Source organism: Microtus pennsylvanicus, chromosome 1 (assembly GCF_037038515.1).
Source record: "Microtus pennsylvanicus isolate mMicPen1 chromosome 1, mMicPen1.hap1, whole genome shotgun sequence".
In the NCBI taxonomy this organism is placed as follows: Eukaryota; Metazoa; Chordata; class Mammalia; order Rodentia; family Cricetidae; genus Microtus; species Microtus pennsylvanicus.
Window position 1 is genome coordinate 211618271 of NC_134579.1, and position 19630 is coordinate 211637900.

A 19630-nucleotide genomic window follows, 5' to 3' on the forward strand; every position below is an offset into this window, starting at 1 on the left:
ATAATCGACAAAATGGCAGGTAGCTGATTTTCTGAGTGAGGCAGTACACAGTCTTAAGACTGTCCGTTGTATCGGGACACCAGTACTTAGGAGCGGTGGCCACTTGTAGAAAGCACCATTTATTGGGTTGGGCCAAGAGTTGTAGTTCTTCCATTTATTAGCTGGAACTAATTGCCTAGCCCTCCTGATTTCTCTGTCCTCAGGTTTTAACAGGACCAGGAGTGCCTGTGTGACAGTTGAGAGGACTGAGACAGTTCACAGGAGTACTTATTGTGACTATAGTGGGGTCTGAAGATGTGCTTCCTTTAAAATGGATGGCGATTGAAACTTCACGTTTAGCTGAAAGTCTGTATTAGTAGTGTAAATTCCTGGTATAAAGAAAAGAGATACGTGTTTAGGATAACTTTATATCTGAATATAATCAGCCATTATACAGAAATAGTTCCATGGAAAGCAGAACTAGGAGGAGAGAGGGCAGGAGTCTGCCTACTGCTGGCCTAGCAGATCCATTCATCTATCAAAAAGGAGTGGAAACTGCAGGAAAGACGGCAGGTGTGTCAGGTTGTACAAGTAGAGGACTGGATATCATGACTTAAGCACTAAGTTAGGAATGCTATGCCGGGTGGGTATAGGGTGCAAAGGTAAAGGGTAAGCAGGTGTCTTTAAAAAGAAGCCTGAGGGCTAGGGATTTAGTTCAGTCATCATGTGCCTCCACAGCACGACTCCCCAACACCACCAACTAAGTAAATAAAAGTCTGGTGCTACTAGAGCCTCTACCCTAATTTGTAGCTGCAGAAGTTAATGATCACACACACACACACACACACACACACACACACACACACACACACACAGAGCGTTGGTCTGCTGTATCAGTGATCATGCCTTGCTGAAGGGTTCCACTAGTCCACCCTCTGTAGAATCATCTCATTGTAGACGCATAGCTTGAAATGTTCTAGAAGTCCTCAGATTTGAATTCCTGGATCCATAGCTAATAAATGCATGATCATCCTTGGTTGGGGAGCTGTGATCCAGCCTCGTGGATAAATGTACAAGTTATATTCAGCCTTGCATTTTGCTTTGAACCTGAAACCAGGATTAGCTGACCCTAGGGGCTATTTTAAGGAATTGTCTTTATGTGTTCCTTTTATCTTGATGTTTGCCACTAAAGTGTTGTGAAAATTCTGTTCCTCTCTGTCATTCATATAAAAGATCTGACACTCCACTTGTGATCTCTGAAACCCCTAGAGACCTCATTAAATTAGCACTCTTATCTGCATGGATCAGCATGAACAAATCTCAGTTTCTCTGTCACAGCCCTTCATCTCTTTCTGCCTTGCTCAGGTTATGTAATACTTGTGCTTAGATAATAATCTTGAGTTTGAGATTTATTTCAGTACAAGAAGTTTGTAACATATGCATATTTGGATTGCAGCTTGAGTTTTCAGAGAAGATCCTTATAAACCCCGAGAGTCTTCCCTAGGAACTCTGCTCACCCAACTCTCTCTTTTCCAAAGAGAAGTCTGCTTGCCATTCCTGGCCCGTTGCTTTGAGGATAGTTGAGAAGAGCAGTGACCTAATTCCTGAGTTGTAGCCTTAATGGGTCCCAGAAGACCATGGTTCTACCTTCTCTTAAATCTTCACAGCATTCCTATTTGACTCAAAATGTAGAAGGCTTAGAGCTGCGATTAGTCCCAGGTTTCAGGACTGTGAGCCCCACATACATTGTTAATTTGACCTTGAAGTGCTGTTTTTTGGGGAAATTGATTGGAAAAAAGGTCGTGTGATTTACCTCTTCATCACCTTCTAATTCATTGGCGCATCACTGGGTACTTTGAGGATCCAAATGATCAGCACTATGGTAAGAAGTATAGGTGAGTGTGCCCTGAGACCATTGCCCCTGCTCTTAGCAACCGGTTCATACAGAGCTAATATTCTCTGCTATGCTTTAAACAAAACAAAACAAAACAATTCTTTCAAACTGTCAAATGACTTAATTTTGCTGAAACAATAACTGACCCACCTCTTTTTCCGGCAGCGCCCCATCATATCCATCTGTTGGGGCCATCGTGACTCCCGGCTGCTTATGGCCTCAGGACCAGCTCTGTACGTGGTTCGTGTAGAACACCGAGTGTCCAGCCTCCAGCTGCTGTGCCAGCAGGCCATTGCCAGCACCCTTCGAGAAGATAAGGATGTCAGCAAGCTGACCTTGCCCCCTCGACTCTGTTCCTACCTATCCACTGCCTTCATTCCCACCATCAAGGTAGAGTCTTCCCACCCTTTCCCTTCTTCCTTCCTCCTAGCCTTTCTACCAGAGCCTGGAGAGCTACTGCAGGTAGCAGAGGTGGCACAGAGGCTTCTCTGTTTCCCCATGAGATTGCCTGGGGCTGGCTGCATTCACTTTGCAGAAACCAGCATGTCCTTATTTTGTCTGCAGCCTGCCTGGCTGGCGTTCCTATTAGTGTCCCCATGAGGTTTGCTTTATGTGACTGGCTTCCTTTCTCATGGCCAGCTTGATTAGTATGTCATCCTGATGATCAAAGGAGCAGTTTACTTAGTACCTGACAGTATACCAAGTACCTGTTTTGTTTAGTCTTGACTTCCCACAGACTCTAACATCATTGTTTCCACTTGATAAATCAGGAAACAAATTCATATCAGGGAAGTAGCTTGTTATGTAGCTAGTTATGAGACTAGTCAGGATTGGTCTCAGACCAGTTCTCAGGCTTGTGTTCCTCCCACATTCTGCCGCTCCCAGCCATCTCCTATACAGACTACCACCCAGAAAATACCTCTACAGAGGCAACATGTGAAGTAGATCTGCCAGTCTCTGTTCACAGGAAGCTTTCTGTGACTATACCTTTATACCCTAGGACCTTTCCATATTCTGTCTCTAGGTAGACTTACTGATCACTCTTCTCCTAGTGAACCAGAGTTTTAGAGTCTCATGGTTCTCTTATCTAAATTACCTTACAATATCGATAGTATATCAGCAGTTCTCAACTCTTGTGTATTAAGTCAGAAAAATAGATGTCCATGCTGTCACAGGTTGTTGCAGTTCATTGTCCAACATGGGACTCCGGCTTATTTATTGTTTAGAAGCCTCACAGTTCTGAATCACCATTCTACAGCAGAAAGTTGACCTCTGCATGGCCTCTACTCTGCAAGAGTAGCTGTGACAGAAGCCAGTAGTCTGCTCTGTACTTTCTGGAACCCCAGATCTGCTTTTTCCTCCTCTGTCTTGCCTCTAGCCCCCAATTCCAGACCCCAACAATATGCGAGACTTTGTCAGCTACCCCTCAGCTGGCAATGAGCGGCTGCATTGCACCATGAAGCGTACAGAAGATGACCCAGAGGTCGGTGGGCCTTGCTACACACTCTACCTTGAATACCTGGGAGGGCTCGTGCCCATTCTCAAAGGGAGACGCATCAGCAAGCTGCGGCCAGAGTTTGTCATCATGGACCCTCGGACAGACAGCAAATCAGGTAGGTCCCTTGCTGCAGGGACTGCAGCCCTTCTTTTGTGGTGTGGAATATCACACTCTTAGAGCCATGCACTGAGAATACCTGTTTCTGAGAAATGCTCTCATGCTGGCAGGTGTGAACATTCTCATAGCTGCTCCATTTCCTGATTCCCACCTAAGTGGACAGTTGTCTAAATGCCCTTGTTGGGAGGTTTTCACAGCATTCCATGGGTATCAGGGTGAACAAGCGTCTGCTCCCGTGCCAAGGAAAGCTGCTGGTGTAGTCCTCTGGCACTGAGTGTAGACCCTCTCACAGTCACTGAGTGAAGTGTCCATTGAGTACCTTAGTGGAGTACTGGGGAAATAGAAACATTAAGTCTCTGCCTGCCTTCCCAGAGGGTGTCAGAATCCAGCTTTTCAAACCTTCAATCCACCTCAGCCTTATGCTTTTGCCTCTGTTGCACTGTTTCGCTTTCAGTTAGGTTCTAGTGAAAGTTTCTTTCTGATCCATTAGTTCCAGCATGAAACAACATTCTGTTCTTGTAGAAGTCCCCTTGGGCAACAGTGCTTAGACATGCTAAAGGGGCCTCTCTTCAGGATCCCAGGCTGAGACCCCCACAGGAAGGGACTGTGGGGCTTTGTGCCAATTAGTTGCCAGCCAAATGTCCATACACCTGCTAGTACCTGTAGCTTACAGATTCTGCCACCTCCCTGTGAACACAGCCACGGAACGCATAGCACTGACCTCGGTGTCCATCTCCTGTCAGTGTCCTGCTTGGCACACTGCAGTCATCATTCCCAGGATCCTGCTTGCCCTGGAGGAGGGAACAGGTCATCTTTATATTCCAAAGTGCCAGGCCTTGAGACAAGATTGTTTACATTGGATTTGTTTCATTAGTTAATATTCGCCACTTGCTAGTGCCAATTCACTGTTCCAGTTGTGTCTCTGAAGCAAGGTCTTTCTAATTCCTAAAGCAAGTGGTCTTCTTCACCCTAAGCCTCCCTTGGCACTGCCAGTATTTACAACCATGTTGGTTGGACATTATCACAGCATCCATGGCAGCGGTCTCTACTAGTGTTCCCATATAAAATCAAAAGTCAAAAAAATAATAAAGTTTGCAAAGGCATTTGTTCATCATTAGTCCTGACTTTGGACTTGCATGATCAACTGGTACCAACAGAAGAGGGAACAAGTAGAAGAACTGAGGGCATGCAGTCAGAAAGTACAGGAAGGGAAAGCTGCACAAGTGGCTTCGGGAGGATAGTGGACTGATGGAGGGCGCAGGGAGGGGCCAGGAACCTCAGAGCCTGCGTCCCTCTCACTCTGCATTTCTCGCCCAGGGACCTTCACAAGGCATAGCTCTAAGAACTCAGGCTGAGACTTGTAGGGTTAAGACAGCCCCTTTAGGGGGCGGGGTTTGCCTCGGGCGAATGCCTGCCAATAAATGGGCACGCAGGGAGGCTGCTCGGCCCCTTTTTTTTCTTCCTACCTCCTGTACTATGCTGGAACTTCGGTTCTGTAAGTTTTTCATTAAAGTGGTAAATATTCTTTAATATCTGCATTGCATTTATTTTACGCCGATACAGAGACTGAATATTAAGGTCTCTTGAGTGAAGGGCTTGTTTTTCTCCCCCATGTGTCTGAATTCCTCTGCAGAAGTGTCTGCAGTCTCCCAAGACCAGACTTACTTGCATCCTGGCTGATTTTCTTTCATGTTCATACTGTCAGCTCAATCCAAATACAGACTGCTCAGTTGCTAACACTTCTTTGAGAAATGAAGTATTTTATCTTATAAATTTTTTTCCAAGACAGGGTTTCTCTGTGTAGCTTTGATGCCTATCTTGGAACTCGCTCCGTAGACCAAGCTGGCCTCCAACTCACAGAGATCCACCTGCCTCTGCCTCCTGAGTGCTGGGGTTAAAAGCATGTTCCACCACCGCCTGGCCTTATATTAATAATTTCATAATTAAAAGTTATAAAGTAAATAATACAACACCAAGTCAGTGCCTACTTTATATGATACTTGAGTCCCTGTGAACCCTGCTAGAGCACAAGACAGTTTAAGCACTTGAAAAGTTCATCAGATTCAAACACCTCATGACAGAAATAGAAGCTGTGTCACAAGGCACAGTATGACTAATTGGCAAATAAATGGTATATATAAAGTAGCTCAGAGGATGGAGGTGATTTGTAACTTTGAAAAGCCAGGACTGTCTCATCACAAGAAGCTAGTTAACCCTTCCTAGACTGCATAGCGTTATTTCTCAAGATATGGCCCTTGGGCCATCTGATAGGTATATTTAACTGTAAGTCCTGAACTCGCTCTTATAATAACTGTTGAAGTCTGCTGTGGGACCTGGGTTCCTTGTGAGGTTTTGTTTTGTTTTTTGAGACAGGGTTTCTCCGTAGCTTTGGAGCCTGTCCTGGAACTAGTTCTCTTAGACCAGGCTGGCCTCGAACTCACAGACATTTGCCTGCCTCCTGAGTCCTGGGATTAAATTGTGTCCTCATAAGAAGAGGGTGGGAGTACCAGCAAATAACTCAGGAAGTGAGGATGTCTGCCTCCAAGCCTGGCAACTTGAGTGTGATCCCTTGGAACACTACACTATAGAAAAAAGAACTGACTCCCTCCCAGTTTCCTCTGACCTCCACGGCACACCATGACATACACATGCCCTCACACATACACCTAAAATAATATAATTTTTAGAATTAAAAAGGGGATAGAGCAGTTTTTCTAAACACACACACTATGGAAAGGGACTCTGAACACTAAGAGTCTGGCTACAATCTACAAGCCTGAAAAAACTCACCTCAGAAACCAGCTGTGGTGACATCTTCATCCTGGAGCGTCTAAGCCTCCATAATGGTCTAAACCAATTTCTGGTGGAAAGATTCTTGATGAGTAAATTCTGAAACTGAGGTGGGTATGTCTGCTACTGCAAAAAATACACAGAGAATGGAAATGGAGATGTTCAAGTACTGGGTAAATAAGCATGTCGTTGAAAGCTAGAGAAAAAGCTGTTACAGAATGCAAGGAATTTGGCCGGAGTGTGCCCTATGTTGTGTGGAAGGGGTACTTTGATATGATGATATTTTACTGAGGACAGTTGTCATCAGATGGTTGAAGAAGTGACCTGTTTCCTCTGGACTGTTGATAGTAGTGGACTAAAGGAATGAGGTCACCTCAGAAAGTCATTTTTAACCCTTTGGGATCAAGAATTTGAAGATTTTTTAAAATTCCCACCCTTTTCGTATTGCGAGAAATAAGAAAACACATTTGGAAGAGAAAGCTAGAGCCATGGCAGGGCTGTCATTTCCTGTGAATGAAGAAGTTTATAAAAGCGGAGAGGCACTGCCAATCTGAGCTAAAGGGACGTTGACGAATGAAATGGGGATTCACCAGTCAAGATAGTTAGCAGTATTGGCTTGTGGTGTACCCTGCCTTCAAGAGTCAGAAATGCTCTCAGAGGTGATTCAGAGACCAGCAGGGCTGCTTCTTTGATGTCAACAGATTCCACCTGCACCTTAGTGAGAGCCTAGAGGACAGCATCCACACCTGCAACTGTCAAGATGATGCTGAACTCCAAGGGGGCCTTAGTAAAGGATACCAAACTAAGAGGATTACTCTCAATGCTTGAAATCTAACATAAAACCCCAGCACTAGGCTTGGGCACCTCCCTTCAAGTAGTCTGGATGGGGTTCTGAGAGACTCCCCAGTTGCTGCTGTTCTTGTTTTCCTGCCAGAACTTAAGGGCAAGACTATATTGCTGAAGACACTACACACTTCAGTAACAGGACTTGCAGAACTCAAGCTGGTGCTGATTTGCAAACATTGTCCCTGATGGCCATTGTACATGGTGTTAGGTGCTGTGCAAGCAACCAAGGGTGGCTGTAAATCCTGCAATTAACAGTAACAACTGGCCCCTCAAGATATGCCAACACATGGCACTAATGTCTTGGAGGTAACCAGTAGGTGCCTGATTGGACTTGAGGCTTGCTCAGGAGGAAGAAACACAGCTTTGATATTGTAAACTTCACCAGGAACCTGAGGCTGGCGAACTGATAGACCTTAGAGGAGAATTCACTACTGCTGTTTGGTTATACAGTATTCAACTGCCTTCTAAATGTTCATGCTTAGACTCACAGCATATTCAGCTCTCACTCCTCCTCAGAGAAGTTTGTTTTTGCAGTGATTGGAGATATAAGAGAACAACAGCTTGTCAGCATGTAAAGAATAAGTGGCTGTGGGGTGGTGGTGTCCCTAGTGTTTCTACTGCTGTGGTAAAAGACCATGACCGAAAGCACCTTTGCGAGTGTCGTGGTTTGAATGAGAATGGCCCCATAGGTTTGGATGCTTGGTCCCTAGTTAATGGAACTGTTTGTGAAGGGTTAAGCGGTTAGGACCTTGTTGAAGGTGTGCCACTGGGCATGTCTCTTTCTGTCTCTCCTCACTTGCTGCCTTTGAATACAGATGTAGAGTTTTCAGCTACTGCTCCAGTACCATGCCTGCCTGCCACCATGCTCCCCACTATGACGGTGATGGGTTAACCCTCTGAAACTATAAGCAAGCCTCCAATTAAGCCCCTTCCTTTATAAGTTGCTTCAGTCATGGTGTTTCTTTCCAGCAGTAAAATAGTTTACTAAGAAGAGAGGAAAGGGTTCATTTCAGTTACATGTCCCCACACAGTCCATTATGAAGGGAAATTGGAGAAGACACCCAGAGGCAGGGACTGAGGCAGAGGCCACAGAGGAGTGCTGTTTTCTGGCTTGCTTTCCATGGCTTGTTCATCTGGCTTTCTTACACAACTCAAGTACCAGAACTTTCTATGGAATGGAATGGGATGGGATGGGATGGGATGGGATGGGATGGGATGGGATGGGATGGGATGGGATGGGAGCGGAGCCCACCTCTATCAGTCATTAATCAGAAAAGTGCACTACAGGCTTGCTGCAGGCAGTCTGATGGACAGCTAAGATTAATTCTTCCCAGGATTGTGTCAAGTTCACAGAGACCAGCACAGTGCCTATCCCTCTGTACATCTATAAACAACTTCTATACCAGGACTTAGAGAACATTGTGGAAGAGGGGACAGAAAAATCTAGGAGTCACCGAACTATCCTGTCTACCATACAAATCAACATTTTTGTATGGACAGTGACGGTTCAAAAGGCTCCATCTTGAGTTAAGGAGCTAAAGGCAGTTGACAACTTCTACAGGAGAACATCCATTGTCTTTTTAAAATTTTGTTTAAATTTATTTATTTTATGTGTATGAGTGTTTTACCTGTATGTATGCATGTGTACCATGTGGGTGCACATGCCTAGTGCCCATAGAGGTCAGAAAAGTGGTTGGATCACCTAGAACTAAAGTTATGGATAATTTCAAACTACAGTGTGGGTGGTAGGAATTAAACCTAAGTCCTCAGCAATAGCAAAAGTGCTCTTAGCCACTGAACGAACTTTCTCCCTGTGTTTGTGTTTTCAGGGGTGAGCTGCTTGGTAGATTACCCATGTTCAAGAGGCAAGTCTGCACCCACATGTTTATGGACAGCTCTAACTGGATGTGGGGAGATACACACACACACACACACACACACACACACACACGGAAAGGGGGTGTGTGTGCATGAATTTGAGATTAGGACCAGTAGAAGTTGGAGGGAATGAAGAATTTATGTTATCAAAATGCATTATACTCACTTAGATTGGAAAGACTGAAGAGCTGATATACTGAGGCATTATGAAAATATTAAGAACTAAAACTGGACTTTGGTATTTTCCTGATACTAATACTCTCAGCTTTCAGTAAAAGGGTTCAGTTTTCATCAGCAGCCAATGGTTAGGCACTGTGAACACCTCCCTGAGAAATACTGAATTAAAACGGCAAAGAAACTCTTGGTCTGGCTTTGATAAAAAATAATACTATATAAAATTGATTATTCAGCTTTTAAAGTTAGTTTTTATTAATTCTGTATTTTGTAGAACTGTAGAAGGAGCTGTAGGCTGCGTTCCTGCAACACGCTCCTGGCCGCCTGGCTAGCTTATGCCCCAAAATAACAACACACAAACTGTATTCATTTAAACACTGCTTGGCCCATTATATCTAGCCTCTTCTTGCCTAACTCTCATATCTTGCTTAACCCATATCTAATAATCTGTGTAGCACCACGAGCTGGTGGCTTACCGGAAAGGATTCTAGTGTACATCCATCTTGGGCTGTAGCTTCATCGCATCTGCCCTGGAGAGGAGCGGCATGGCATCTGGCTCACTTCCCTTCTTCCCAGCATTCTGTTCTGTCTACTCCACCCACCTATGTTCTGACCTATCAGGCCAAGCAGTTTCTTTATTAATTAACCAATGACCTTCCCACATCATAGAACCATAGTTTTTATTGTGATCCTTTCCTACACAGGTATCATTTTATTTTTGTAAGGTTTGCCCCCCAAAGTCTTTACATTTTAAACGTACTTATAATTTAACTATTTTTAATAATCAACAGGTAGAGTAAGCACTAATGCCATTTTTTGAGCTGTTGTGGATATTATTAATGAAGAGGACTGCCTTCTTGCTACACTTACACAGCCTTTCCTCGGAGTGCCCACATTGAGGCATCTCTTCTTATTCTAAATTCACCAGTCCCAATCCTGTGTGGTTAGGACTCCAGCCTTAAGACCTTATTAAACCTTAATTATCCCTTAAAAATCTTGCCTCCAAATAAAGATGCATGGCAAGTAGAACTTTGAGGGGACACAATTCAGATTCATGACATTCTTCACATGGGCTGTTCAAAATTTATGTATCTGCCCATGCAAAACCCAGTGGAAAGCCTTCAAGTTATTTCTGCACCAACTCTGAAGTCCAGTGCCTTATCTAAATGTCAAGTAAATCAAAAGTGGGTGTGACTACGAAACCAGACAAATTATGTTTGATCAGTAGGTGACAAGTAGGACTACCGTATGGTAGACAATCTTACCAATTGGAAAACGAGGAAAGTAAGAGGTGTGGGAGCCCAGCAAAGCAGATTCCCATTTGTTGGAGGTAATTCCAATTATATATAGATATTTAGAAAGCTTAGAAAATAGTAGGTTTCCTTGTGACTTTTTAAAATATCCCTGGTCTTGTTTGTCCCCTCCCCCTCATTTTCCCTCTTTTTTACCCTGTCTTCTGAAAATCCCCCTCCCCAGTTAAGCCTTCCCCCTTCTTTAAAATAAGTTTTGGAGAAGATTCTTTTCGGGGGTACATATGTGTGCTCATGCATGTGAAAAGCAGAAGTGTCCTTCAGGAGCCATCTATCCACCTTGGCTTTGGAGACAACCTTCTCTCACTGAAATCTGATGCTTGCCAAATAGATCAAATTGTCTGGCTACTGAACCCCAGGGATCATCCTGTCTCTACCTTCCCAGGGCTGGGATTGCACACACATAGCACACCTTGCCTCTTACTTGGGTGCTAGGGGTCAAACTTAGGTCCTCATGTTTGCAGCCTAGCACTTTACTGACTGGCCTGTCTGCCCAGACACCTAATTCAGGTTGCATATTTTGGTTGTCTTTGGTTTCTCAAAGACCAACTCCAGTTCACATTTCTCCACACCTTGGATGTTTGTGTCACAGCTTACATGATGAATTAATGCTACAGAATTTCTGGAAACATGTGGTTTAACCTTATTTATCTTTTCTGTAAGCTTCACCAAATCCCGTAGCAGGCATGACAGTCAGCTTTTATTCCTGTGTGGCTTACCTACTAGCTGGGGAGATACAGTTGAAAAGTAGTTATGAGCAAAAGAGAAATAAAATTAGGGACAGAAACTCTAACAGGGAGAAGAATATGGGTGAGTGATGTGTGACTTATTTCCCTAAGTGTAGTTCACACACACACAGCCATTCCCTGAGCCTGCCTCTGGTTGAGTCATGGCTAAGCATCCTTTGGTCCAGTGACTAGTACATTAAATCATAGAAAGCACTGTTCATTGTGTATGGACTAGACCTTTTCATGTGGTCAGGTTCTGACACAGCCCTGTGGCTTGCTAGATACAAGGTAATGTGCCCCTGCTTTGGTAAATAGCTTTAAAACGGGGTTACAAGTGACATGGACGGGGCACCGATGTCTTTTTTTAGTTACAGGCAAAACTCTTTCTGTTACAGAGAGGCTCGCCCCTGCTCACCTGTTACCCCTCTACTCAGAAACTCAGTGATAAGCTTGAGTTAACAAACTCATCCTTTGAAATGTCAGCATCTGTTTTAAATGTTGGCATCACGTCATTTCCTCTGAATTATTTAATTATTTTTGAATGTTGCAATTTGATTACTTGCTGAGGCTCTTCGGAGCATGAAATTTTGTCAGCACAACAAATTTTGAAGAATGGGTACTAACGTTAAAGGAGGTATGAAGTGAAACTGGGGATTGGGTGGCAAATAGCAGAAATTTGAGAATGTGGGATGGTGGAATGAGCAAGAGACTTGCAGTGGTGGGGCGTCTACTTGCTTGGCCCACTCTGCCTTCTGTCTTACCCTCTGCTTTGGGCCTCTAATATTCCTTCTGCTGGCCAACTAGCAAGGTTACCAGCAGTGGATTCCATATGAAATATCCATAGAGCAAGTCCTCACTGCCCAGAGTCTCCCTTTCAATTCTCTGACAAGGTCAATTGTACTACCTGGAATCTTCAGGCCCTAGATAGCCTATGGCAGTTTCAGAATTATTCTAGACAGATCTTCCCAGAGACCTTGCCATGAACTCAACTCAGCAAGATGGTAGTTCCTGCAGCCCTGGATTGGTCAGGGAAGCCAGGTCAGACGCAGGTTCCAGTAAGTCTGTGGCCATGCCCTCAACCTAGCTTTCTAGTCTAGTTGAAAGTTGGCACAAGCCTAAGTAGGTAGTCACCTCAGTGTTCTGAGGCTCAATTGTAAATTTTTTATTTTCAGTTTTTGACATAATGAACAGTTTTGTATATTTCTGGGACACTAAAATATCACCCATTTTTAACAACAGTTGTAGAAATTGTCTACTTCTGCTCAGAAAAGAGCATAAAAATGTATAAGGAAAAAGACTGTTTTCTTTCTATTTCAACCTCCGTCATAATGAGGAAGCCAATAAAGTCAGCCTATCCTATGTAGCAGTAACAGCTGCTTACACCTGATAATTGGTTTCTTACAGATGAGATCTATGGAAACAGCTTGATTTCTACTGTGATTGACAGCTGCAACTGCTCTGACTCCAGTGACATTGAACTGAGTGATGATTGGGCTGCCAAGAAGTCTCCCAAAATTTCCAGAGCTAGCAAATCGCCCAAACTTCCAAGGTAACAAACAGTATGCATCTCTTTGTTATGCCTCCAATGTGGCATGACTTGGTGGTTCTGGAAACAGAGTTCCATTGAAACTGATTGTAATAAGCATTCTGAAGTCTCTTAGGTCTAGACTGATGCACAATTCTAGAACCTTTTCTATCTAAATGAACCTGACTATGTTGAGAAGAGGAAGGGATAGGAAGTTCAAACTTGCCCAGCAGTAAGATCAACTTTGCTTTTGTGTTCTCATCCCTCTTCATTCTGCACGATTCTGTCTGGAATAATTACAGCTTTCCTTCCTTCCTTCCCACCTTTCTCCTCCGGGATAGGAAGGACACATGCTAAGGCCTCAAGACTTTACTAGGTCTTCCTAGGTCACTGAGGGTAGGTGACTTAGAACAGCCTTTGCTTCCCAGGTTGTTTTCCCTTCCTGTTTCACAAAACAATGTTTTGTAGTAAACATATTGTATTGAAGAGAATGCCAAGTTCTGTGTCTGTAACGCTGTCTGAAAGCAGAAGAGCTGGTGTCACCATCTGGAAGAGCATTATCTTCCTCCTCTTGCTGTCATGGCTATGTGACTGGACAGATAACACTTTGCTGCGGGTGGTAGTGGACAGACTCTTGCTTGTTTACAGTCTGAGACAGCATGCAGCCTCAGAGTGTGATTAACATACTACCCTACACATAGCCAGATGCCCATCTTTTAAACAGCTGGTTCACTGGGCAATTGATCACCAGTGTGTCCCCACCAGTTCAAGATAAAGGACATGCCCAATCATCCTGAAAGGTCTTTTGTGTTTCTTGCATTCAGTATGATTTCTGTTGCTATAGTTTTTTTTTTACTGTTGAATTTAATATGAATATGGGTACTATTTATTTAGCTTTTTTTCTCCCTCAGCACAGTATCATGGATATCAGTTGTTAGCGTTTTTTTTTTATTTTAAGTCACATTGTAGGATTATTCTACTATAACAACATGCCACTTTACCAATCGATGGATATTTGATAGTCCCTAATTTGGGACTGTGATGAATAAATCCATTATAAACATTTTTGTGCAAATCTTTTGGGAGATATGCACTCATTTCTCTTGCATATATTCTTAGGAAGGAGTTACAGGGTCATGAGTTAGACACATTTTAAACCTCAGTGGAAACTGCCAAGTAGCATTACAAGGTGAGTGTATCAAATTAAATTTCCGCATCAGTGTTTAAGAATTCTAGCAGTTCCCGATCTCACTTCTGGCTCTGTTGTCACTTTGGGAAAGTTTTATCCGTTCTGGTGGATGAGTAGTGGTGCTGACCTCCGAGTTTAACTGTGGTATCTCTAGGGAATGATGATGCTGAGCTGAGCACTTACCCTGTGTGTGTCAGCTGCCTTTTTGGTGAAGTGTCTGATTGGATTTTTCCTTAATTTTTTATTGGATTTTTTATTGAGTTGTAACATGGAGAGGACTCCATGTCAGATACACATTTTGCTAGATAGTCCAGTATATGAGGTTCATTTGTAATCAGTGTTGCTCTTAAGAAATCTTTGTCCATCCTAAGACCATGAGCCTCCTTCCTGTAGCTTTAAAATTAGAGTTTTCACACTAAATCTCAGATCTGCCTTATAGCCAAACTAACATTTGAATATGACATGAATGAAGAGAAAACAATTATTTTTACTATTCAGATTCTCCAGTAATGTGATTCATTGATTTTTTTCTTCATCTAAAGTTTGTTTAAACTGCATGTAAAATTATGAACTTGTAGTATTGTGTTTGGCTTTTTCCACTTCCTAAGCAGAGAGATCATTTGCCATACATTTTGTCTATAAATATCTTTGTGACAGGTTTTTCCTTTTGTTGTTCTCTTCTCCCTGGAGCTCCTTCTGCACAGCAGCCAAGCTGATAGTCTTAGTATGCTACTCCACCCCTCATCTTCCCATCTCTCTGGAGCCTGAAGTATCTTACCGAATTTGAAAACAGTGTATTTCTGGTGCTTCATGTGCCTTCCTCACAGGACATGATAACCTCACCAGAGTTGTTCCATAGCTCCATCTCTTGAGTAGACTGGGGTTAAACACCTGTGTCTTTACATTGTGGACAAAGGAGTAGAGAGAGAACATGGAATCAGAGGCAATAGAGAAACTTTGGATTCAGTTATTTGACTTAAATATTATAGGTGTCAGTGTTAAATAATCTGCTAAAATTCAGGCTGACATATAAGGAATTTTATAACTCACAGTGATTATAGGATGAGAAACAGTCTTCCTCCTGCCATTTTCCTGGGGCTGATTCTGCAGACCTGTGGCAGAAGGCATGTGGACCTCTAAACATACTGTAAGTCAATAGCTAGTGAGTGTTCACTCTCTAGGCTCTTACAGATGAATCACTTAGTCTGATCTCTGTATATATTACTTAGTATTTAGTTGGCATTCTTTCCTAAATCAAAACCAAGAGTGCTTTGGAAATTAGGGCCTTGAGCATTAAGAGCCAACATCAACAGCTGAGTATCAAGAGAAAGAAGAGTTCTAGATTAAGATGCATTCCTCTGTGCCTGTCTCACTCTTCTGGCCTTGTTTCCACAGGATCAGCATTGAGGCCCGCAAGTCACCCAAGCTGCCCCGGGCTGCTCAAGAGATTTCTCGGTCTCCCCGATTGCCCATGCGCAAACCCTCCATGGGCTCACCCAGCCTGACTCGGCGAGAGTTTCCTTTTGAAGACATGAGTCAGGTAGAAGTGCATAGCTGACAGTGACACCTCCAACGCTGTCTATGACATCAGGCTACCTGGAAGCACCGCTGTCCTTCCCAACTTGCCTGTCTTGCTCATTGCTACATGTGCATGCACACTGTGTGGCCCTGTTCCATGTACCTTTCTGTTATTGGACTCTTCCTCCTGGGTAACTCTGACTGAGATCCACTCCCTCTTCACTTCTGCCTCCTAGCCCTGCAGTAACACCTCAGTTGTAGGAAGAGAATGCTGGCCATAGTCTCACAGTCTGGCCTTGCCCACCTTCTTCAACCTTTGTGCCCTGAGTCACCTCTCCATCTCCTTCTTTTACTCCCACTCAGTTTGTCCCTAAGTCAGTTTGTGCCTTCTCTGTGAAGGCTTCTGGCCTTCAGCCAGCAGATGTGGTGCCTAACCCCCTTCTGATGGTCTTCAGACCCTTTGTATACAAACCAGGGATGGACATATTATCCGTCCTTAGGTCATAAGTTCCTCCAAGAGCTGTCTTCTTCCCATCTGTATTTTACTTACACCCACCTTGAGCATAGCAGTGACTTTTTAAAATGTTCTTCATTTTAAATTGAATAATTGAGAGATTTAAGGTCAATAATTGTTTCAGTTCAACTGACATCTGCAGAATCTATCAATGATAAAAAAGGAGAAATGAGCAAAATTATATTCCATCACTTTGGTGGCCTTTTTACCTTTAAAGTTTTATTTATTTTATTTTAGGTTATGTCTTCATTATTTTATATTAAGTTGTTATTAATCTCTGCTTTAATTAATTAATTTGTTTGTTTTAGCTATTGCTAGCAACCCAGACTGATCTGGAACTCAGTAGACACCTGTCTCAGCCTCCCAATTGCTGAGAATACAGTCCTCCATTCCTACTTTTATTTTCTTACTTTTTTTTTGAGATGAAGCCATGCTATTTTGTCCAGGCTGGCCTCAGATTTCTACTTCATCCTCCTCACTAGTTGGAACTACAGACATATATCACTATTCTGAACTTTGATAGCCTTTAAAAGATAATTTTTTTTTTTTTAAAACAGGGTCTCCTCTAGCCCAGGGTAACCTCAAACTTGTTGTGTAGGCAAGATGACCTTGAACTTCTGATCCTCTCAGCTTAACCTCACAGTGGTGGTATCACAGGTTTATATGGCTGGGCCATGTTTGTGTAGTGGTGGAAATCAACCAAGGGCTTCATGCATTCTGGGTGGACCTACACCCCCAGCCCTTTAATAATTTTTATAAAGATATATTCATTTATATATTTATACGTGCTTGTATGCATTTATGTGCACCAAGTGCATACATGCACGCATTGAGGCCAGATCCCCTGGAATTGGAGTTAGACGTGGTTGTGAGTCAGCTGATGTGGGTGCTGGGAATGGGACCCCAGTCCTCTGCAAGAGCAGCACATGGTCTTAACTGCTGAACCGTCTCTCTAGCTGCTGATGACCCCTTCAAACTGAACACATGGACATGGTGGAACAGTGTGCACTCCTCCCAGCACAGTGGACCACCACTGGACATGGGAGCCCATCATGCTCTAGTTAATCTCTCCTATTTCTGGCAGTGTCTGCTTACAACACTTTTCATGTTAGCACTTGGTGCTAAGTGAACAACAGACAATATGAAAACAGACTGAGATTCTTTCTTTTCTTCCCTCTTCTCCCCACAGCACAACTATCTTGCTCAGGTCACATCCAATATCTGGGGAACCAAATTTAAGATTGTGGGCTTGGCTGCGTTCCTGCCAACCAACCTTGGTGCAGGTAAAGACTCATTCCATTTTCTTACTGCCTTCTTCAGAAATCAATAAAACTTAGAGTTTCCGCCTGTGACCGCTTAGATTAGAAAATGAGCTCTTAAGACAGTCTAGGATTGTTTTGTCTGTCTCCTGACTCTAGCCACTGTGACGTCAGAAAAACAAACCTGTACTCATTGTTTCTTGTCCCTGACCCTTTCATTTTTTTTGTTCCTTATAAACTCTGTGTTATGAAACTAGTAAAAGTAGCTGAACTCTCCAGAAAAAGCACTGGAAGAGTTCTAAACACTCAGCCATTGTGAGCAGATTCAAGTTCCAGTGTCCAGGTTCTTGAATCACAGGAACTTGTAAAGAGAAGGGAAAGGGCATTGAAGACCAAGAAGTTAGCTGGCTGTGATGAATGTGGTTGTTAGCAGTATGTGTTTAGCATTCTTGTTTTCCTTATCTGATTAACATCAGAAGAAAACTGTGGAGTGGAGGCTGGGCCCAGCCCAGGCTTAGGTCTTCATTAGTGCACCTACCTCACTGAGACTGGGAAGAAGTAGAAATGCTACAAGAGCCTTTCCCTGCCAGCTTCCTTCTGGGTCTTCAGATGCTCAGTGCTGCTGCTGTCCCTGCCCCCTCCATTTTCTGGGCTGCCTCTCTCGGTGAGGCCAGATAGGCCTTGGCCCTTAATCTTGTATGTGTTCTCTGCACCCAAATGAGCTTGTTCTTCAAGAATTCTGTCTACAGAAGTTGTATCTTAGGTAGACCAAAAAATAAATTATTCTTGAACACCAAACATTAAAAATCCATTTAGGATGAAGTGTAGCGGTAGCACTCTTGCCTAGCATACTTGAGGCTCTAGGTGTGATCGCTCACACCATCACACCTAGAGCCAACGAATAACTGCTACTGTATGTGCCTACAGATGTTTTTATTAAAACAGCACTTGCTTAGAGTTTTCATTTTGAAGTTTTTATTTCAAATAAAATTAAAGCAAAGGACATAAAATTGAATTGGATTTAGTTCTCAGACTCACAAAAAATAGTAAGGCTTGCTACGTATAATATGATGAGGAAATGAAGTGGCAATATGCACTTGGTTTGTGCAATAAATGTTAAGTTTTATCACATGAACAGTTTCCTTTTTGTTTACCCGTTCTCTTCCACAGTACAACTCTCTTGCCTATACAGGAAATTCCTCACAACATTTCAATGACCTGGAAACTCTGATGATCACAGAAGTGTCCACCTCTGTCCTACCAACCTGTTTAACTATCATCACCTCCATCTCAGTAAACTGGGAACGTAGGCTTCCTAAAATAAAGACCAGGAGAAAGAACTGGGTGGAAAGTTATTTATTTATTAAATTCTGCCTTTCTCCTGCAATAAGTAGATCCACAGCTAAGTCACTAAGATTGCTAAAACAGAGTAGTGGATGTCTTTGGGGCCCATGCTGTTCCACTGTGAGCTGGTAGAATGTCAAGAGAAAAGCTTCACCTTTCTCCTAATCATTTACTTTTTTTTTTAATGTGCATTGGTGTTTTGCCTACCCATATGTGTGTGAGAGTGTCAGAGCCCTGGAAAAATTGGAGTTACAAGCAATTATGGGCTGCTATGTGGGTGCTGGGAATTGAACCTGGGTCTAGAAGGGAAGCCAGTGCTCTTAACTGCTGAGCCAACTCTCCAGCCCATTAATCATTGGCTTTTTAAAAAAGATCATTTGGTCCATATGGTTGCTATTGTTTATATTAGAGAAGTCAACTTTTGGATTCAAGAAAGTCTACTCTTCATGTCACGTTGTTAATCTTTTCAAATATAACATATAATGTGCTGATGGGCTTAGGAAGTGAGTATTTCTTATGTTTAATAATATTTTTCCTTCAGTTAGAACAGACTTAGCCCATGAAGAGAGGGAGAGACACAGAGAGATAGAGAGAGAGATGGGGGAGAGAGAGCGTGTGGGCAATATAAAGATTTATTGAGGAAGAGGACTGTAAGAGGGTCTGGCTTAGTCCTTATTAGCCTCTTTCTTTATGGCAGCCAGTTTGTTACTGAACTCTCTGCTTCCTCCTGGCCCCACCCCCTCCACCACCATCCTCCCCTTCCTCCCCTCTTACTGTTTAGTCTTCCACCCCCTTGTTGAACTTACATCCTCTGATGATGGTCCCAGAAGCTCATTGCTGTGCCTGGCCCTGCTCACATTTGTTGTCACCTCTAGACCTATGAGACCTATGACCATGGGGTACACAGAGCCATGCTGAGACCGACCCTGAAATTTCTTGAATTTTTAACATCGCTTAAGAGCTGTATAAAAGCTATATTAAAGGGGACATACAGTAAAAAGGTATTCATAAGAATTATTAAGTTGGGGCTGGAGAGATAGCTCAGCAGTTAAGAGCACTGGCAGTTT

General features: G+C 43.1%; 1 protein-coding gene across 1 annotated transcript in view; it reads left to right on the forward strand.

The window, feature by feature from the left end:
- The window catches only part of Tulp4 (TUB like protein 4), a 164358-nt gene that overhangs the window by 131328 nt on the left and 13400 nt on the right, over positions 1-19630 (forward strand). Inside the window, exons 8-12 of the mRNA XM_075950539.1 lie at positions 2039-2263; positions 3252-3486; positions 12619-12763; positions 15324-15468; positions 17150-17243. Of these exons, the coding sequence (XP_075806654.1) occupies positions 2039-2263; positions 3252-3486; positions 12619-12763; positions 15324-15468; positions 17150-17243 (844 nt within the window). The remainder of the gene's footprint in view (positions 1-2038; positions 2264-3251; positions 3487-12618; positions 12764-15323; positions 15469-17149; positions 17244-19630) is intronic.